This window comes from Sphaerodactylus townsendi, linkage group LG01, assembly GCF_021028975.2.
Source record: "Sphaerodactylus townsendi isolate TG3544 linkage group LG01, MPM_Stown_v2.3, whole genome shotgun sequence".
NCBI lineage: Eukaryota > Metazoa > Chordata > Lepidosauria > Squamata > Sphaerodactylidae > Sphaerodactylus > Sphaerodactylus townsendi.
Window position 1 is genome coordinate 137,448,311 of NC_059425.1, and position 22,225 is coordinate 137,470,535.

The 22,225-nt window shown below is 44.4% G+C and overlaps 1 protein-coding gene across 2 annotated transcripts in view; it reads left to right on the plus strand.

Moving 5' to 3' along the window:
• The window catches only part of IBTK (inhibitor of Bruton tyrosine kinase), a 54,360-nt gene extending 32,388 nt beyond the window's left edge, over window positions 1–21,972 (plus strand). The window contains exons 20-29 of one of the 2 annotated variants that reach the window (XM_048495408.1): window positions 970–1,097; window positions 1,551–1,663; window positions 4,510–4,658; window positions 5,924–6,087; window positions 6,989–7,081; window positions 7,560–7,703; window positions 10,633–10,785; window positions 13,340–13,411; window positions 13,495–13,627; window positions 20,774–21,972. In XM_048495408.1, coding sequence (XP_048351365.1) covers window positions 970–1,097; window positions 1,551–1,663; window positions 4,510–4,658; window positions 5,924–6,087; window positions 6,989–7,081; window positions 7,560–7,703; window positions 10,633–10,785; window positions 13,340–13,411; window positions 13,495–13,627; window positions 20,774–20,899 — 1,275 coding nt within the window. In that variant the 3' untranslated portion in view covers window positions 20,900–21,972. The remainder of the gene's footprint in view (window positions 1–969; window positions 1,098–1,550; window positions 1,664–4,509; window positions 4,659–5,923; window positions 6,088–6,988; window positions 7,082–7,559; window positions 7,704–10,632; window positions 10,786–13,339; window positions 13,412–13,494; window positions 13,628–20,773) is intronic. The other variant, XM_048495416.1, reaches the window with a different exon arrangement.
• The last annotated feature ends 253 nt before the right edge of the window (window positions 21,973–22,225 follow it).

Genomic DNA, 22,225 nt, shown 5'->3' on the forward strand with positions numbered 1-22,225 from the left:
TGGTCCCTTCTGAAAGATCATCTCTCTCCCCCCTCCCTTGCCTATTTCTCTTTTACCCCAAAACCTTAATTCTCCCAGCCAGAAGGAGAGCAGTCATCAAGGGAGATGTCCCTGAAAATTTCATCTACGTTACCTTTCCACTTCTCTTAGCTCCTTTAGGCTTTCTACCTTTGTGGCTGTTCTTTTAATGCCTTTTAAGATGAGGTTCATGGAACTGCACAAAGAGAAAAAAATAACCTAGTGGCCCAACTTCTAAATATATATCTATGGCAAAACCTCTCATTGTAGTTTGTTATTATGGCTTAGATAATAAAGCATGGTGACTGGGTATCCAGCTGTTCTGGTGATGTTGTTTTTTGAAGGAGGGATCAAAGGGCCAGCTGTCTGTGGCCTTTCAGGGAACAGGGACCTACTTTTCCTTGAAATTCAAACCTTTTCTGGATTGGCTTAAACCTACTCTGTAGCTTCCCAAGGGGTGTTTACCTGGTTCCTTCACAATTGATGCTCTGGTACCCTCCAGAGGCAGAAATTTTCAGAAGTGCCTATAATAACTAGGTTTATTTGTTGTGACTTGTTTTTATGCTTTGGTCATTCTGCTTGCGTTTGGATTTTAATTGCTACTATTTATTTGATTACTGTTTGTCATCTTCTGAACTTTTAGAAATCAAAAGAAAGGGTATCTTCGTTAATAACTTAATGGAATAATATAAATTAAAATGGGAAAAATACAACTGCAGAAGAGGGTTTTGACAAATTGATCAGTGAGGTTATATGTTTGAGTCTATGAGTAGTAGTGCCCAGATGTATTCTGTACATCTTGTCTGCGTGTGTATGAGGACTTCTGATTCTTATGAGACCAACTCACTGTGAAGGACTCTTATAGCCCCCTAAGCTTTTATGTTTCAAAACTAGTTTGTGGCCTACTTGTTTTTCCTAATGTACAGCTTAAAGGAATTTGTTATGTTGTAGATTCCAGCTATGGTCAGGAGAGTAATTACTCCATATCAAGATGGCCCTGATATCAGTTTGTTGGAGCCTGAGGAAGGAGAAACCTTCGTGTTCCTGAAAGAAGAACAAAGTGCAGAGCAAGCTACTCAGTGAGGTTCATTTTTTTTCTTCTGACACCTCTCTCTTATCTCTTTATGCCACACTTCATGTTTTCGCCACGCCATAAGTAGCAAGTCTGCAACCGGAATGGAGTGGCATGTTTTGGCAGCGAAAAATTAATGTATAAAAGAAAACTAAGTGTTCACAGCCATCTCAGATAACAGCTGCTTTTCTCCAAGTAGTTGCAACTAAGGCAGCTTTTATTTGGCATTGTTTCTCTGTGTTACTAAAGGCCTGGTATGAATGTGACCTCCGTTTAAAAGTGAGCAAGGTCAGATACAAGCAGGTATGTTGTAGAGCTCTGAGGAAATCTTACAGAGGCAAGAAATCTTGAATTCCTAACACAGTCTTAATTAGGTGACTCTGACGTTAAGGTTTTTTGAGCAGGCAGTAAAAAAAAGCTACTGTGCAAATCTAAATACGTATGTTTATGTTTAAATTAGGGAAGCTGTTCTCAAAAAAGCAAAAGCTAAAGCTAAAAAGAAGCCTCGAAGACGGTCAGACAGCTCGGGAGGTTATAATTTATCGGATATCATTCAGAATCCACCCTCTACAGGTCAGTGGTGAATGAGTTTCCTTCAAAGGGGTGATTTGTGGGTTACTTTTCTAATTGGCAAAGCAGCAGAAATAATTTGCTCATATGGACATGCCACGAAAATCCATTATGTATTAATTATTGCATGTGGCTTTGAATATGGATGAGCCTATGTCTTCTCATTATGAATATCATATGAATCTGTTAATTTTCATGGGGCAGTGCCATCTGTTGAAACGGTTTCCTTCATGTGATTCCATTATCATTTTTGAGTTAACCATGGACTTTCATCTGCCCCTCATTTGATGCAATTAGTAGTAAATATCCGATCTTCATGTGTCAATGGTCACTTGTTTTCTGTATGCCTTAATATCTGTTGTGTTCTATGTGATATTATTTCTCCTGGCCAGAGAATGACTTTCTGATTGTCCATGTTGCTGTTAGATTGTCATTTTTTGTTTGTCATAACTATGGCTGTGGGTGGAGAGAATGTTCAACATTTTGCATTAATGCTGTATGTGAAAGTGACAGGCTAGGGAGGTGAAAGTGGTCAGACTTTCCCTTTTCTCCGGAGTCAAAAAGCCATTTCACTGCAAAAATTAGATGTCTTATCAAATTCAACTCCTGCTTTTTGCTATCTTTGCACAGGATTCTGGAGCATACGCAAGATGCATATCCAACTGTGGCACACTCCCCCTTCCCTATCCTTTATATGCCGGAGTTTGTGTGCATCAAACTGCTAGGGGATTTTTTTAACCCATGAGAAAATAGAACAAATTGGAGGTTTGAAACAGAACACTTTATTGAGTTCAGTGTTTTGGTCAATTGAAAAAGGGTTTTCCACCTGTAGCAACAAGACAATACTTTAAATGACATAATGCTACATGTGGTGTACAGCAGCAGTGAAACATATTGTCTGTATGTCAGGCCGACGCCATTCCAGGCCTGGCAGTTTACATGTCCACACCCCAGCCACAGATGGCCCAGCCATTATCATCACTCAAGACTATGGAGGCCTCCCCCTGCTTGCAAAGTAACTAGTTCAATAGAGTTTCGCCGTTCACCCTTATCTGCCTTCCTGAAGGAGTGAACTGCCTGCTCAAACAATGCCGTTGTTCCCACTGTTCTTTTACATGCTGATATTATGGGATTGTGAGGGGGGGGGGGGGAATCCAGGGGTTGAACTAAACTGTAAAGGTATATACCAGGGGTCAGAGAGCCAAACCCCCAGTTTTGGCTATCTGAGTCTGGGATGACACAGTTCCAATAAAGCTCTTGAAATCTTCCTGAGTCTTACAATGTATTAATATTCGACCACATAGGTTTTCATCAGTTTCTTTCAATTGCAGTGTACTTTAATATGTTTGATTATGGGACTTGTCTCTGGAACAAGCAGAATGCAGTGGAGCGGCTGCATGTTTGCAGTTGTCAGTGACAGTCCCCTCTGTGCAGCTGCAGAAGCTGAATGGGACACTGCAGGAGTAATCAGTAGCAATAAACGTTCGGACAAGCCATACACAAGGAAATGTTTAGCACTGATTGACAGAAAAGTGAGGGAACAGAATCCTTCAGTGTACAGAAAGCATATCAGAGTGGAAATTAAATGTCTAGAGGCTAGCCATGTCAAAAGATTCCCACAACTCACCATTCATAATGCCGGTGAAAGTGACTTGTGTCTCTTAGTGATGAGCTGTGACCATTTATGTGAACTCTGTTGCATTCTGTCTGTGTGCGTGTCATGGTTAGAATGGTTAGTAAAGGATGATCTTAACAGGATGGTTACTGGTAAGGCATATAATTCATCTTGTGGTGGAAATTAGCGAACCGAAATCAAGTTAAAACAGATCAGTGTTAAAGTTCAGAGATTGCTGATTTCACTGAAGTGTTCAAATCTTTCTCGATGAAGTAAATTGTACTCGAAACTGTTTATCTGAAGCTGAATTGTACAAGTTTTCAGAATGGGCTGAATGTCACTTTGGACTCACTGATTACTCTAATGTAGCTCTCTGTTCCTTCTCCAGTGTTTTGGTAATCAGTTTCTTATCTTTGCCTCTAAATCTACCACAGCAGCTTTTCTCCTTGTTTTTCAAGGCTAAGAAGGAAGTATGAACCTTTGCTGTGGATAGGGAAATGACAACAAGGTTTTTTTTGCTATGACAAGTCACAGATGACTTATGGTGACCCTGTAGGATTTTTAAGGCAAGAGATGTTCAGAGGTGGTTCGCCGTTACCTACTCTGTGTAGCAAGCCTGGACTTCTTTAGTGGTCTCCAGGGCCAGCCGTGCTTAGTTCTGAAATGTGATGAGTTCAGGCTAGCTTGGACTATATAAGTCAGAGGAGGTAGAAAGTGCCAAATTAACATATTCTTCCAATGGTGAGCGAATCAGTCTATGACGAGGTGTTCCTGGGGACAGGTACAAATCAGACTTCTCAGGTGGGTCTGGGGTGCAGCCGAGGGGGACTGGTGCGACTTTTGTGTCCATTTTAAATAATTAGAACATTGTCTTAGCTCTAACTTTTTTAAAGCTCTAACTTCCCCGCTCTGCTGCTTGAGCTGTGGAGGGTAATGTGGGGAACTCAGATTAGCCTGTACATTCCAACACACGCTAGCTGGGTGACCTTGGGTTAGTCACAGCTTTTCGGAGCTCTCTCAGCCCCACCCACCTCACAGGGTGTTTGTTGTGAGGGGGGAAGGGAAAGGAGATTGTAAGCCCCTTTGAGTCTCCTACAGGAGAGAAAGGGGGGATATAAATCCCAACTCCTCCTCCTCTTCCTCCTCCTCCTCTTCTTTTTCTTCTTCTTCTTAAATGCTACAGAAATTTACATTGCAAATTAATTATGACTTTTTTATTTTTTAATAAATGCAGGGCTTTTGAAACTGGATAAAACCAACTCTGTTGAATCCCTCCCTGAAGTCCTGACCTCTGATTCCGAAGGTAGCTATGTGGGAGTGAATAGTCCTCGAGATTTGCAGTCTCCTGACTTCACAGTGGGATTCCATACCGATAAGGTTGAGGTCAGAACTTACTTGTTACCGTGATATTTGCTTTTTCAGTAATAAACATCTTAATTCTTAGTGGTTTTATATAGCCAAAAAGCTGGCTTATGTTCAGTTAAAAAGTGGTGATTATTTGCTTTGTCATATGGAAGTCAACTATCTGGTTAGGCAGAGCTTTTGGTGTGCATGTGTTACTTTAATATTTATTTAGAGGAATTGGATTCCTGAATAGCACCGTTGTTGTCACCTCTCTGCTTTCATATGTTGCTTCCTAACCTTTGAAGCGCATGCAGCATGCTCCATCTTCTTTGCTTAACACAGTGCACATTTTAAATTATAGCAGCTGTGGTGTGGTGTGTGGATAAAGTGTACTTAAAAATTCAGAAACCTTATGGAGTTATAATCTCAGAGCACTGACAGATACCACTCTTCATTTTGTAATTGCCTTATCAGAACTGAATCATGCCTATGATGACACATAGTGGAATATCATAGAATCACAGAGTTGGAAGAGACCCCAAGGGCCATCAAGTCCAACCCCCTGCAATACAGGAACACATAATCAAAGCACTCCTGACAGATGGCCATCCAGCCTCTCTTTAAAAACCTCCAAAGAAGGAAACTCCACCACACTCCTAGGTAGTGCATTCCATTGTTGAACAGCCCTTACTGTCAGGAAGTTTTTCCTGATGTTTAGGTGGAATCTCTTTTCCTTCACCTTGAACCCATTACTCCTGGTCCTATGGAGCAGCAGAAAACAAGCTTGCTCCTTCACCAACATGATGTCCGTTGAAATATCTAAACATGGCTAGCATGTCACTTCTTAATCTTCTCTTCACCAAACTGAACATACCCAGCTGCCTAAGTCTCTCCTCGTAGGGCATGGATTCCAGACCTTTTACCATTTTGGTTGCCCTCCTCTGGATCCATTCCAGCTTGTCAGTATCCTTCTTATGGAACCATTTGGTTCATAGGGCTATCCTGAGTACAGCATGTGCCAGCAGGATTTCAGACCTGTTAATTCCAAATAGCTCCCTAGAGGCATAGAGTGCCGAAAATAAAGTAATATGACCTGAAGGATATCTGTTCAAGGCTATGGGAGGTTGGGGAGAGCACTCTTGGGCATGCCTGAAGTAGCTCTGTGTACCTAATCCAATATTGGCTGAAGGGTTTGACTGGATTTTGTTCCTTATCTTCTCTTGTATATGGTGCCTCTTACTCAAATCAGTTATATTTTTAAATACATGAAGGAAGTGATATAACTGTCCATGTCTTGATTTCAGGTGAAAAAGAGGATGTATGTTTCCAGTACAGTTGTTCCACGTGCCAATAAAGAGGTGAAAGTCAGTGAAGGAACATCATTGCAAAAAAAATCAACACCGCGGTGCATTCCTAATAACAAAAACACCTCTGCAAGCTCTTCCAATTGGGTTATTGGCTCTTTTAGGTATATGTTTCCATGTTGGTTGAGTACTAGGTTTTTCATGTGATGAGACGTGTGTGTGTGTGGGAGAGGGAGAGGGAGGGATAACAGTCCAAACCAAACTGGGCTGGTGGACAGAGATGGTGCCACTCATGCATGGGGCAGTCCTGCCCTGTCCAAAAGACTTTCCCACAGTTCTGGAAGCCCAAAAAGTTGATTTAAAAAAAAACTTACCTGAAAATCCCCCATAGGGGGAAGCGGAGATATGCCACGAAAAGCGCAGTGTATGTCTGATGCTGGGCCCACCAGCGCAAAGGGACTAAATGGGCAGTGAAAGCCGATTAAGGTTGGCTCCACCCCCAGGAATGCCCTCACCATGCCCCCGCCCCACTGGCGTAGTTCAGGGCAGTGGCCAGAGGCCAACAAATTTGCCTCTTTGCCGAAGTAAGTGCCCTAGGGAGGATAAATTTGCTGGTGTAAGCCTGTGCTGCTTTCAAAGGAGTATTCCCCCCCCCCCATATTGTGCTGGAGTTGGAGTTAGGTTTTGAAGCTACAAAATATTCAGGTTAGTGTGCAGTACCAGTGATCATAAAACAGTTATGTGAAGCCATCCTGATAGTGTTAGTTCCATTGAAAAAGGAGATCTGTTATAAGTCTTTACTGTATTGCATCCTGAACTTGCCATCTGAAAGCATCAAATTTGAAGTAGACCTTGAAAGAAATATAACTAAGCTTCACATTATTATATGGGTTTTCAAGCATTTAATTCACCTGTATTAGGAGTCCTAAAAATGTCCATACTAAGTTTTTTTTAAAAAGTATACAAATATATAAGATATATGAAATGCTTGTCTGAAAAAAAGCTGGAATGTGAGTAAAAATGTACATTTTTCAAAGTAGCAACTTGTAATTTTTTTCATTCAAGTCCTACCAGTCCTTCTGCTATGGATTTAAGAACCATTATGGAAGTCGAAGAAAACATGCAAAAATGTGGAACCATGCCAAAGATAAATTCGGGGTAGGTACAAGACCAGGGATTGTCAAGGGATGTAATTTAGGTTAGATAATGCAATAAACAATATTATTAAACTGGTTAATATTAAAAAGAGAAGTCCTAAACTTTGTGCAGCAATTCTTTACAAATGTTTATTCTGGAAATTTGTGTTCGTCATCCAAACCTCCTTGTCTCTTCAGTAATACACCAGTACGTCATTTCCCTCTCTTAAATACGGTTCATTAATAACAAATTGAACAAAATAAATTTTACAAAAACTTATGTCGGATCAGGATAAGAAAACTTAGTAAGATTTTTTTTTACTGCTGCCATTACCCTGTGACAGGGATATCAAGAACAGGCCAGTCTTTCTGTACTTCTGGGGCTTGTATCACTAATAAAAATGTCGATCTTGTACTTTATCACATGACTGTTCTGTTTATCATTGTTTTTCTGGAGTGTGGCGGTCGGTTTAGCATTACAGTGGTGTTTTAATTCTTAGCAGGCCCACTACTCAAGGGAATAAGCTTTCCCAGAAGCAGAGGAAGCTGATTGCCATGACTTCTAAGGATAACAGCCCAGAGATCATGCCAATTGCAGCTGCCCTGCCTGCACAGCGAAAAACTACCAAGCCAGGGAATGTATGGTATGTTTTTCTTAATGCATTTATGATGGTACATGATGACTTTGAATGTACGGCAATTCTTAAAATGCTTTGTTTGATCGAGTACAGATAATTCACACTTGGATATGACACTGTGTATCTCTTGCCATTACTATGTTTATCATATTTGTACCTCACCCTTCTACCCATTATATTTACCCAATGTATTCTCTTAAGAGCCTTATGAACTGCCTTATGGGCAGACAGCACTTGGCCCAAGATCACCTTGTGAGCCCCATGAATGAGTGGGGATTTCAACCCTGTGGGTAATTTCAGCACCCTGTCCACTATACTGTTCCAGCTTGGGCTGTTGGTATTTCAGATGCACAATGATTTCCCATCTAGCTTTCATATGTGACTGATGCTTCCTTCACAGCATTCCTCTGGCTGGGAAAATGGAAAATGGCGAAAGCCCAAAAGGTTTTTTTTTCCTTTTAAGATGACAATCAGTGTGAAATCAATGACTTAAAAAAACCCAAACTTGATTCTTTGGAATATGGTGTTAATTTTAGTGTTCATTTTCTTGTGAAAAAGATATGTTCCATTCATGGCTTAGTCATTATTTGTTTAAAATACAGTTCTCATTATTTATTGCTTTCTTATGATTAAGACATATATTTTCTCTTGTCAACTTTTAGTTGCCTAATGGCATAATGCTGTTTTTAAAAGTCTATAAAACAAAGTCATAAGCATGCATTTGGCGCTAACATGGGGTTTCCATGCTTGCATGTGGCATTCTTCAGAACGTTTGTGTGTTTGCCATGAAACAAGATACTTGTCTTGGAAATTCAGCAGCTCTTCTGGCAAGACAGGGTGCCAGATGGGTGTGGGACCTTCTGGATTTTTTTTGGTTGACAGGGAGACTCAATATATCTTTAACCATACACTTTTTGTGTGCCAATAACAGTCTCCATTTTCAAAGTTTCAAAATTTGGGGGAGAGTTAAGCCTTCATAGAATTCTTTGGGCTTATTTTTCCCAATTAATCTTAACACTGAGACAAAAACTTGATGTATAAAAGGGATGGGGAAATTGAAGGGAACATGTCATGTAATTTCACATCTACCAGTGCGCACAGAAGGGTGGTGTCAGGCAGTTCTTTACTTTATATATGACATAATAGAATTTGTCCTTGCTTTTGCCAGGATAGAATATCACTACAGTTCGGTATACAAAATTATCAATATTTCATTGAACAAAGAGATTCTCATGTAGCACCTTCATAACCCTGTTGTGACATTTATGAACACTGAGCCTTATTTTATGCAGGTGGACTTCAGTCCACAAGTAGTTAAGCCTGGACTGCTTATGTTTGACTGGCTACAAAAGTTAAAGTTCTAAAGACTGCATGAGGAGATTTTGAAGGTAGCTTTAATCAGAGTGCCAGAGTGAACGAGTGTGTGCCATTTGGGCTCCATTCTAACATTCTAACTCTGAGGGACTGGAGGGTCAGATTAAAAGGAGAATCTATACTACATCCATGGTGAAAACAAAAGCAGTGACACTAAACAAACACATGAGTTGCTTGGTTGTTTTACTCTGAGGAAAACCACACTCTAAGCAGTGAAGTTTATGAGAGTGTGGGGTTTTTAACACAAAGATAAAGAGAGGAATTGGCTTCCTGGGGGACATCTGGAATTCCTGCTCCTTGAAGCAGAATGTGGGCTAGACATATCTAATGTCGAGGATTGTCTAGAAGTTAGTGTTTTAAGGCACTGTTTTTCAAATACTTATCTGAGGGTAAAAGGAGGGTCTTTTCAACTGAATTGTAAGACCATCTGAATACAATGTCTCCAAAACTGGTGTGAGTATGTCTGTTTAAAATAAATTGAATGTAACATGTTTAAGACAGTAAGCTAGCGACATGAGCCAAACATGTAACACTTATGAAGAGAGATACTGTTAACTACTTGTAAATAAGAACTAAGTACCAGCCTCTTGTTTGTTAATAATTGTTTCTTTGCCAAAATCATATTTCTTTGCTTATGTCAATAAAATCTTCTTGTTCAATTGTTTTACTTTAAAGAGCCTCTGGTGCCTGCTTTTTATTTTTTGACAGAGGGAAAATAGGTTATTTTTGTGTTCCCTCAGAGCAGTTTTCCCCGCCTGCCTGAGAGGTGCCTAGCTGAGCAGCTGAAGAATCTTTTTACTGTTTGTTATAAAAATAATAAAGGTGGGAGAACACAAAGTGAACAAAATAAAGACACCACATCCACACTACTGCATCACAATATTAACAAACCAAAGGGGCTGCTCAGGCAAAATGATAAGACTACAGTATAAAAATGGTGGCTTGTCAGCAGAAAGGAACAAAAGAAAACCTGTTACACCAAGGCAAAGGCAAAAATACAAGAATACAGAATATGTTGCATTTAATATGAAACACAACCCCCCCCCCCAAAAAAAAAGTGCATAAACAAGTGCATTATATTTTTGCAGAAGAGCCTTTCAGTGATATGGAATAATGTTTATAGCTCTTCCAGGTTATAATGGAAAAAACATTGACCATTCCTTTGTGTCTTGAAATTTGTATAAGAAAGGAGGACAAGAATGTTTACAAAGAGCTGGGGAAGCCTCCTTCTAGCCCAGAGGGCAGCACGCTTGTATTTGCAAGAGCTGTCATTGCCGACAAGTCCATGATGCAAATGAAAAAGGTGTACTTGTCACGAGCTGGCCACAAAGGAGGCGCGAGGCAAGGTGTATTGAACACTTACAACCTTACTTTATGTAAGATAGGTAAAGACACAGCGTGGGAACAGACCCTGACAGTAGTGGAGCTGCAACAAGGAATAAAAGAGAACCTACTACACCAAAGCAAAGGCAAAAATACAAGAATGCAGAAGATGTTGCATTTAATATGAAACACAGTAGAAAGTATAGGCATTTGAGACTGTCCCTGCTTTTTGTTGCAGGTCTACTTCATCGCCTTCTGCTTTGCCAACATCTTTGCCAACATCATTCCATAAGCTCCTGATCAAGGAAGAAAAATCTTTTGGTGTGGGTACTAGTTCTAGAAAAGCTTGGGTTAAAGAACTTGAAGATGCACAAACTGCAAAGACTCGAAGGTGGACACATAAATTATTCTGTTTTCAGTATTTATAAACTGCTTTTTTTGGCAACAGTGTAAATTGATATAGGTATCTAAATGTACAGTATTTAATTTTAGTTGATGTGTTTTCTATTCAGATGTTAGCTTTCTAGCCTTCAAAGTCATATTGCTGGGTGAACTGAGTGCCATAAATTATGAAAAAGTGTACAATAAAATTATACCTGAGAAGCACAGATTCAGTATTTTCAGAATACATGCTGGAGATGCCTTGGATGTATGATGGTGATTTATAATGGCTTAAAGGAGTTGATTCTCAGAAACTCTCTCTCTCTGTGTGTGTGTGGTTGGATTTTCTCAGCAGTTCACTTAATGAAACTGAAGGATTGAAAAATCTACTTTTATTTAGATGTGTGTCCTCCCCTCAAGGAGACAGGTGGCATTCAACATTTCTGCACCTTGGGCTCTTCAATCTCACTTCTAAAAGGAAAAATTCTTCAACTTCTCTATTCCTTGTCCCATCCTTTTTCAATTGAGAGAGCGGTTGCAGAGCAGCTTCAAAAATTTCTGGATGACGCAAAGGTGTTGGACCCCTTCCAGTCTGGCTTCTGTGCTGCTCATGGGACAGAGACTGTCCTGGTTGCTATCGGGGACAAGCTCTGTCTCCAGCTGCATAGAGGCGGGTCAGCACTGCTGGTCTTGCTGGACCTGATCACAGCGTTCAGCATTGTAGATCATGACCTTTTGGTCCACTGCCTCACCGACGCAGGAATACGGGGGTCAGCTCTTTCTTGGCTGGCTTCCTTTCTCTGTGGTTGGGTGTCGCATGTAGTGTCGGGGATGGAGGTCTCCACATTGAATGTGGAGTACCTGAGGGGGCCATCCTCTCCCTAACATTGTTTAACATCTCCACGCGACCCCTTGCTCAGGTGATGCAGAGCTTTGGGCTTGGGTGACATCAATATGCTGATGACACCCAGCTCATTCTTACGATGGAGGGCTGGCTGGCCTTTGCCCCTGAAGCTCTCCAGCATTGTTTTGAAGCTGTGGCAGGTTGGTTGAAAGTGAGCAGGCTGAAGTTAAATCTAGTGAAGACAGAGGTTCGCTGGCTTGGCCACAGGGGAGAGACCTGTGGATTTCCAGCTGCCAACCCTGGACGGTGCAGCTATTCATCTAGCTGCGTCAGTCAAGAGTCTGGGCGTGATTCTGGACTCCATCTTATCACTGGAGGCCCAAATCACAAGGACAGCCCAGGCTTCCTTTTTCTACTTTTCTGGCCCCATCTCTCTCTAAACCTGACCTTGCCACAGTAATCCATGCAGTGGTCACTTCAAGAATGGACTACTGTAACTCACTCTACACTGACCTACCTTTGTCTCTGATAAGAAAACTGAAGCTCATTTAGAATGCAGCCACAAGGCTGCTTATTGGGCAGCCAGTCATAATCGTATAACACCAGTTCTTAGAGAACTACACTGGCTGCCAGTCGAGTTCCAGGTCATTTTCGAAGTATTGGTATTGACCTTTAAGGCTTTGAATGGTAGTGGACGTGGACCTGAATATCTATGGGACTGCATCTCCCCATATTGTCCTACAAGGCCCCTCCATTTGTTGGAGGGGAACCTCCTGGTGATCTCCAGCCCAAGGGACATCTGGCTGTCTTTGACGAGAGCCAGGGCTTTTATGGCCCTGGCTCCAGCCTGGTGGAACAAATTGCCTGGTGATGTCAGGGCCCTGTGGCAACTATGTCAATTTCACAGGGCCTGTAAGACGTGGCTGTTCCACCAGGCCTTTCCCAACTAGCCAGCCGGATTATCTGAACTCATATAACATATTTCGGTCTCCATATAACATCTTTCGGTCTGCAGCAGCAGAAGGCCATTGCTTTCACATCCTGCATGAGAGCTCCCAAAGGCATCTAGTGGGCCACTGCGAGTAGCAGAGTGCTGGACTAGATGGACTCTGATCCAGCAGGCTTTTTCTTATGTTCTGAGGGGAGGGAGGGAGGGAGGGAGGGAGGGAGGGAGGGATGGATGGATGGATGGATGGATGGATGGATGGATGGATGGATGGATGGATGGATGGATGGATGGCGGGAAGGACAAATCGATATTATTACTTATTATCGTCTCAACATTATTTAAAATATTTTAAATGGTTTTAAATTGTTAATTTGTTAAGTATGAATGTGGATTTATATTTTTATATATTTTCTATTTATACTTGAACTTTTTTGTAACCCGCCCAGAGCCCTTTGGGGATAGGGCAGGATGTAAATCCAACATAAATAAATAATAGTTGAACGGGGGGGAAAATCCAGTCAAATGTTGACTTCCCCCCTCAACCTAAATCCCACTGTCTTGTATTAGAACATAAGAACATAAGAAATTCTCAAAGCTACAAAGCCTGCTTACAGTTTTGCGCGTGGTACTTGGTGAACATGCAGCCACTGAACACTCCTCTGGCTTAGTCTGTTGAGTTCAGTAGAGTTTGGCTTCATGCTGCTTGGCAGCTTCTTTTGCTTCCTGAAGGTTTGACTAATCTACAGGTCTGTGGATTTTTTTCTGGTCTAGGTGCACAACCGCCGCTGATCTTCAGGCAGAAAATGATCATTCCTGTGAACCCATACAGTCAGAAAGCCCAAAGTAAGTTGGGTTTTGAAGAAAAAATTATGTTTAAGAAAACCTGCCAAGTGCTTATGCCTTGTGTTTACAATTTTGCTTTGCAGTCCTTGGTTAGCAACATCCTTGCCAAGTCTTGCTGCAGCAACACCCATCACATTTGCAGAGATTGTAAAGGAAGAGCTCCAGCAAGAAGCTGCTCTTGTCCGTACCAGAGAGAAACTTTTAGCCTTGATCCAGGTAAAAGAAAATTGTCCAGACTTTAAATTAAGAATAGTTGTGTTTGGCATTTATGCTTTCTAATGTTTTAGGTTGTGGGGTTCTCTTATTTATTTACTTACTTACTTACTTACTTACTTACTTACTTACTTACTTACTTACTTACTTACTTACTTACTTACTTATTTATAATTAGTTTTATATACCGCCCCTCCCCCGAAGGGCTCTGGGCGGTGAACAACACAATAAAACAATAGTTACAATAAAAACCCCATTAAAACAACAATCAATAATATTATATTGGCATCCAATCATAAAAACAGAACTTCATAGATCCACCCTGGAAAATAAAACAGAGAAGCGGAGAACCCAGAATGTAAAGAAAAGGAGGGGGAAAGGGGAGGGGCATCAGCGGCCGGCCCCCCCCAAAATGCCCGGTGGAACAATTAGGTCTTTACAGGCCCTGGCCGGAACTCTCCAAGATCCCGCGCCAGGGCCTGGATACTTTGGTGGTAACGTGTTCCACCAGGCAGGGAGCCAGGGCTGTAAAAGCCCTGGCCTGGAGGTAGAGGCCAGTCAGATCATCGAGGCCAGGGACCCACCAGTAAATTGGCCTCTTAAATCTAACGTAAAGGCGTCGTAGGGACATATGGGGTAAGAGCGGTCCCGAAGCGTCACGAAGGTCCCCAGGCAGCTGTGAAGGCCTTAAAGGTAAGCACCCATACCTTGGCGAATGAATGATTCGGAACTCAGCACTGGAAGCCAGTGCAGAGCGGCGCAGCACAGGTTGGATATGTTCTCTAAAGGGCACCACCTGTGGAAAGAACATGCACCGCCGCGATGCTGGATCAGCTTCAGCTTCCGAAGCAGACGTGAGGGGAGAGGCCCGTGACATAGAGCGAAGTTACAGGGCTAGTCTAAATCCTAGAAGGTGACCGTTGCATGGATCGCTGACAGTGGCGGAGATCCGCCTGGGAGGAAAGGGGCCAACCGCCCGGGCCTGTCGAGAAGATGGAAAAACGCAACCCGGGTTATATGGGCCACCTGGGTTCCATTGAAAGAGACTTAATCCAGGTGGACCCCAGGCTGCTTGAACGGAGGAGGCCGCGCTTTGGCCAATAAAGCCCCTCCCACTCTGGCGGGGATTTGGAAATCCCCCACCTCCCCCCTGCGGCCCAGCCAGAGGATCTCCGTCTTTTGATGGATTCAGTTTTAACCCTGCTCTGTTGCAACCATCCAGCAACCGCCTCCAAACAGTGCTGTAGAGCTGCTGGAATGGTGATGACTGCCCCCCCTCCATCAACAGAATGAGCTGAGTGTCATCAGCGTACTGGTGACAAATCAGCTCAAAGCTCCGCACCAACTGAGCAAGGGGCCGCATGTAGATGTTAAACAACAGCGGGGGGACAACAGCGCTCCCTGAGGCACTTACCGCCAATCGAAGCGGGCACTTCTGGGAGGCTTTGATCCCCGCACCGCGCTTGCTGACTCCGGTCCCGGAGAAACTTGAGTACAATCCACTGAAGGACAGTGCCCCGCCTACCGGAAGCGGCCAGGCGGTGGGAGCCAAAAGGTCGTGGATACGACCATATCAAACGCTGCGGTAAGATCCAATAATACCAGCAGCTACCGATCCGCCTCGGTCAAGTTGTATCGCGGAGCGTATCTGTGACAGCGGCGAGGACAGTCTCCGTCCCATGCCCAGCCACGGAAGCCGGACTGGAAGGGGATCGAAAGCCCGTGTGTCCTCCAGAAAGCCCTGAAGCTGCTCCAACACCACACTCTCCTCATTACCTTCCCAGAAAGCGAAAGATTCGAAACGGGTCGGTAATTGGCCAGATCTGCTGGATCTAACGATGGTCTTTTCAAGAGTGGGCGGATCCACTGCCTCCTTCAACCCACCCGAGAAAGACTCCTGGCTCAAAGAGCCATTGATGATTTTCAACAGGTGGGGTCAGTAGCTCTCCCTGGCAAGCTTTAATAAGCCAGGAGGGGCAACGGATCCAGAGGACAGGTAGTAGTCCACAACAAGCAGTTTTCAGGACCCTGTCAACATGGGCTTCGGAGAGCAGGGAAAACTGGGCCAAACAAGGGCCAGAAGACGGCAAGAGAGCCTCTAGTTCGCTTATTGTAGTCAACGTGGCCGGAAGGTCTTGGCGGAGCAACGCGACTTTATCTGCAAAAAAGCTCATAAATGCCTCACAGCTGATCGCCAATTGAGAATTTGTAGAACCTCTAGATAATGAGGTCAAAGACTGAACCAAAGCGCAAACAATTGGAGCCGGGCGAGAGCTAGCAGATGCGAGAGAGAAGAGGAGAAGAAAGCTCTCTTGGCCTCCTTCGTCAGCCATCTCATAGGCTTTCTCATAAAACATCCTATAAGATGTTCGCGCGAGCTCCCGTCACACGATTTCTTCCACACTCACTTCTAGCCCGTCTGAGCTCCTGTTTCATATGGCGTAGCTCCCTCGGTATACCACCCTGAGACTAGTCGAGAACGAGGGGCGCAGAGGACGCCGGAGGGCAACAACCTCGATGGCATCGGGAAAGTCGGGCATTCCAGTCTTCCACTTGCTCATCGAGCGTGCCAGTGGGTTCAGGGGCCCGCAGAGCATTCAGGAAACCAAGTGGATCCATAAGTCTCCACGGGCGGACATAAATCAGCGTCCGGTCGCCTGAGACAGGGGAGAGCATGACAAGTCCATCCGGGACCTTCAGGGCATAATGGTCGGACCATGGCACTCTAATCGGTAAGAGGATACGACCATATTGATTCCCGACCCGAAGACCAGGTCCATGCGTGTGACCAGCCTCATGAGTGGGGCCGGAGTTTGATAAGGAGAGGCCCAGCGTGCGCCATGGATGACACTTGCTAGGTCCTGCAGCCACGGTACATGAGGGTGAAGTGTAATTAGGCATGCAGACGTTGAAGTCCCCAAGACAATAAGTCTGGGGAACCTCAACGCCTAGTCGGCCACCACCTCCAGCAACGGCGTTTAACAGAGCCGTCTCCCGGTGCGCTTAGGGCGCACCCGGGTACACCAGAAGAGGACGGCCAACCTCTCCAGAGCCAACCCACTCTAGGGCCGACACACTCCATGCCTGTAATCTCTGGGACCGGGATAGCCCTAAAGGGAATGGAATCACGGATGAACAGTGCCACGCCGCCCCCCCGGCCCCCTGTTCGTGACTGGTGGAGACACGCGAAACCTGGTGGTGAGACCTCACGTAAAGCGACTGTCTCTTCTTCACACACCCAGGTTTCGGTGATGCAAGCCAGGTCCAGTCGCTGACTCCCTAGGAAATTGCGAAGCACTTCTGTTTTGTTGTTAATGGACCTGGCATTGATAAGCACCAGAGTAAAACTTGAAGCAGTGTCCCCTGAGCCCAGCTACCTTCGTGTCAGGTTGGGATAGGTCGGGGAGGTCAGAAAGGCTGACAGTAGCATACCCATATCTCATCCGTCTTCTCTCATAGGGCCACCGCCTACCGCTATACTTGCCCCGTCCCATTAAAACTGGGATCCCTAGCCCCAATGGCGCCCCCATATTTCCACGCTCTCTGTTTATCTAATGGCCTACTAAATAAATACTAAATCTTTAAAGGTGAGTCCAGACTTACTACTAACACATCAACCAACTTAATACAATAAATAGGCTGGACCACTCCCACCTAATCAGACTAACTAACCTGACTACCCCACTAATTCCATAATACTAAACAACTATCCCAACATTAGCCTTCTAATTATAACAATAACAGAAGTTGGATGGAAGAGCAAGATCTACATTTCTCTTAAATATAGCAGCCCAGTACTCTCACTAGCGGGCTGCCATAGAAGTAACTACATGCAGGCACCTGCCTCCAGCTCCTAAATAGACAGCGGAAACTGCAGGATGCAACCAAGGCTGGAGCCAGCAGAGGGCGTCGGTAGATAACAATAGGGAATTTCTGATACCAGTCCCCTGCGCCCTCTGGTGGACAAAGTGGCAAAACGCGGGGCTCCCACCACCCGATAAGCCACTTGCGAGAGTTCAGTCCTGTAAGGTCAATAAAACAGCTCCAGGCGAGGCGATGCAGCAACTGAGGGCTTCTGCCACCAGCTACCCCAGTCGGGTTCAAAGTTGTTTGTCTATTCCCCCCGCTACTCTTCGGAGCCGCGGCCCACACGGCCCTCTCACCGCCGGCACGCCGAGCCCCAGAAGAGCCGCTGATATTTCTGTTGTACCAGCCTGTTCTCCCCGCTGCGCCTTGTGCTGGTCTGTTCCTTCTGCTGCACTCTGAGGCCACGGGTTGCACAGTCCTCTCACTACCGACTCGCCAGGACCCAAAGGAGCAGCAGAAATCCCAGGCTGTTAAATCTACCGGAGCTGTAATCTCAGTCTCCGGGAAGGGCGCCTCATTGTTGTTGTTGTTGCCTCTATTATGGATTGTAAAGGTGCCTCGCCAAAGGTCCTGCCAGAAGCCTCCGGGGCCCCACCGGGGGTTGCAGGGAGAGGACCCTCGTTGTCCTCCACCCCAATTCTGAAACCCCCAGTTCGCAAATGTGAGGCACCCCAGTGCTGCAGAAGGAGCCAAGATAGAGCTCGAGGCCACACAAAAGGCAATCCGACTAGGAGGCGAGAGACACGAAGCACAAGGTGTTAAGGAACACGGAGGAATCAGGTACCTCATGCCGCCGTCTTCCTCTGTTGTTTCACTCGTTATTTTCCAGATGTCGCTTAGTTAATGAGTACTACAATCATGTAGCTGTATAGCAAGGCAGATGAAAATCTCTTAAAGGCTAAAAACCTAACTAAAATCCAGGGGAGAACCTAATTAAAACCTAATGTAGCAGAGCTCCACTGCTGAGCTCCGTCATGGACGCCATCTTATTCATGTTCTCCAGCTGTATTTCAGTGCTGATTAGCAGGGATGCTATGGTGTTGGGGCCCAAAAAGAAAGCTTGCAGAGGGTTCCTAGATGTTTGGATGCTGTCACCCCTTCTACTCTGCTCCTCAACCTTGAGAAAGCAGGGGTGCAGGTCATCCAGCTCACCAGCCTGGTGGTGTTGCTTGTGAATGCCAGATCGGTCCAAAATATGTCCTCATCAGGACTTGATCCTGGATGAGGGGGTCAACCTGGTGTGCATCACAGAGACCTAGATGTGTGAGCTGGGCCCCCCGGTGCTTATCCAGCTCTGCCCCCTCAGATTACTGTGCGCAGCAGTGGCTGTGGTCCATAGAGATTCCATCACCCTCACCAGATGACCCTCCAGCTCTGGCTGGTGTAGAGTTTGGTCTTCATGCATGGCCAGAGAGAGAAGTTGGGACTGCTGCTGGTGTACTGCTCACTGAGCTGCCCAGTTGCCTTTCTGCTTGAGCTGGTAAAAGCAGTCTTGGAGGTGATGCTGGAGGATCCACGTTGGTTTGGGGCATCCACGTTGAAGATGCCTCTGATGCTCCAGTTGGGGAGCTCATGGCTGCCATAGCAACCATGAGGCTGTCTGTTTCTGCCTCAACACACTCACCTGGACGTGCTCTTGGTCTGGTCTGTACGACTGGGCAGGTCGGACGTGATAGTTAGTTGGAAGGGTCATGGATGAATGATTCATGAAGTTTGGACCTCTGGAATTCCAAGGATTTCTGACAGCTCTGGGAGATTTTCATGGCCAGATGGCTAGCACTCCTGTCAAGATCCTGGTCTCCCTTTGGAATGGTGAGATCAGGAGAGCTGTCAACATGATCCTCATTGGGCCCCATGGTATACTGGGCATCCAGGGCAATGAAGCACAGCGATGACTTGAGCTTGGTGGAAATCACGGTGCGGATCTGACTGGACACTGGTGATAGCCCATTATCAGGCGGCAGTGGAGAAGATGTATTTCTCCACCCTCAGTGAATCCGTGAGTAGCTGTCCAGCAGAGTTATTTAGGGTGCTTAACAGCTTGCTGTCCTCCATTCAGAGGACTGTGACTGGGGTACCCCCGGTGTCTGCTGTGATGATTTTGCTGCGCACTTTCAAGATAAAGTCACATGGGATTGGACTCCAGTGTTGAACAGCCTCCTGTAGAGGTGTCCAGAGCACCCTCTGGTCTGGATTTATTGGTTCAATTTCAGTTCTTGATGCCCGAGGACGGTAACAAGTTGCTTGCAGGGATTCAGTCTACTACTAGTCCCCTGGATTCTTGTCCATCCTGGCTGATAAAAGCTAGCCGGGGGTGGTGGGGAAGCTGGCCAGTGCGTTCAGGAGATGGTGAATGCCTCTCTGATCAAGGGAGTAGCGCCCGTGCTTCTGAGGGGCAGTGGTCTGATCTGCTTTGAATGGCCCCTCTTTGGATCCTATGGGACTGGGCAATTTGGTCCTGGGCCCAATTCAAGGCATTGACGCTGACATACAAAGCCCTAATTAGCTTGGGCCTTGCCTACCTGAAAGACTGCCTGTGCCCATGTGTACCTGTCTGGGCACTGAGATCACAGAGGGAGGTGTTCCTGGCCTTACCTCCCTCTGCTGATGTGTAGGGGGTAGGGCACACAGGAGGGCTTTTTCCATTATTGCCTCCAGTCCCCGAACCCTTCTCCCCTTGAAGATGTGTTACGCGTGTATTTTTTATGGGTTTATGGGCATAGCAAAGATCTTCCTCTTCACCCAGGCATTTGGTTAGCCTCCTTGGAAACCCCCTCTACAGCTGCTGGTCTGGGAAGATGGGGGATGGAATTATTTTAGAGTGATTTTTGTTGCTTTTTAAATTTTTATATTTTATTTGTGATGTTTTTATTGCGGTTATTTTTTGTCAACGTTCGTAAGTTGCCTAGAAACACTATTATGAGGTGTAGTGTAATAAAAAAACTCTGTAGATTCTGGTAGCTTGAGTTGACATTATTCTAATCCACATACAACTGAACCTAGCCAAATGTAAGATCTCTGTTCTCAGTAGTTTCTGGTTCTTTAAATGAAGAATATTTTTAAGTCTTCTGGCTTGCCAGTGAGGACCACTCTTGAGACTCTGTCCTGCTATCAGTGTTGTTAAAAGATTGCTTGTGCAAAAACGTACAGTGAAGCTTGAGAGTTCTTGGGACTTCAGTTACTTTTAAAGGTTACACAGCACAGAATAATGGCAAATGCTGACCTTTTATCTGAAGATTTCTTGGAGGTTTAATACAGCTGCTTCCTTTTTTCTTGTTTCAGATAGAAGAACGCGCTATTCAGGATCTGTTAATCCACTATCGAGCATACGGCAACCCCGATGAGTTTGTTGTTGTTGAAAGGTCTCCACAGGGGCCAATAGCAGCTCCTATGTGGAACAAGCATTAATGAAGACGGCTTGTTGTGGATTTTGAGAGAACTTTGCTAGACTGGGATTAACAGCATGGATATTCTGGGATATGAATGAAGACAGTGACTTGTGTCCATCTCTTTTCAACCTATTACTTGTTATGTGTTTTCCTTACAAAACTGCTGCTTCATAGGCTCTGCTGCTCTTTGGAGTTGAAAAGTACTAAGCTGCGCTATAAAATACTTTTGTTCCCATCCCACTTCCTACCCCACCAGCAGAAGGTATGAAACTGGTGTTGCTCATCCAGTTCACAAGAACTCGGTTGTCATAACAATGCTTGTGCTTTGAATTAATGGGATTGAGTAGCTATCACAAACTTTAATTTTGCTAATAATATACCCAGTGTTTGGGTATATTAACAAAAAGCCCTTACAACTGAAGCAATGGTGTTGAAGTTCTAGTATGCCTCTGTATATGTGGATGTTCTTTTTTCCCCTGCTATAAACATCATGCCTTATACAGTAGGTGAGACTTTGTGCTGCAGTGAAAATTTTATACTGCCCTAGGTTTCCATTATTCGAGGGGAAGTCCAGACTTCTATGTAAGCCCTTACAATAACAAACAGCACTGTTTTTGATTCAGAAGTGGCAACACGGGGATGGGGTAAGCAGCAACATGCTGAACAACAAAATATGAAGGAAAAGGACATGAAAACTACACAAATGACTGCATTTTGATAATTTTACATTTGTAATGAAAGTGTTGATACCCTTTTGAGTACTCTGTGTTCAGAATTCTGTGTCAGATTGTGGGTGGTTTCTTGGTGTTGGAAGGCTTTTTAAAAGATTCTTAATTCTAGTAAATAACATGGTATTGGTATGATTTTTGTTTGATAGCTCATGATTGGATTTACTTATTACAATAATCTCAGCATTTATTGAGTTAGGATAACTGAAGCTATTACCCATGTGAGCATTCATAGATTGTGAGAGAATGATTGATGTCTGTTATCTGATGTCGTTGCTGCTTACTGTTATGGATTAAACACTAAAAATAACTACAAAGAATCTGCAATAAAGAGCAAAATGGATCAGCACAAGTTACTATAGGACACAAAGCAGATTTGTGTATTTATTTTCATCAACACTCTTTAATCTTGAATAAGGATCTAAAAATAAATATTTAATAAGGCTTATGGGCAGGGGTGTTTGGAGAGTATGGAAAAAAGAGTGATTGGATGATAGGGTGCAATAGAATCATAGAGTTAGAAGGGACCACAAGGGCCATCTGGTTCAACTCCTGCCTTGCAGAAATACACAATCAAAGCACTCCTGACAGATGGCCATCCAGACTCTATTTAAAAC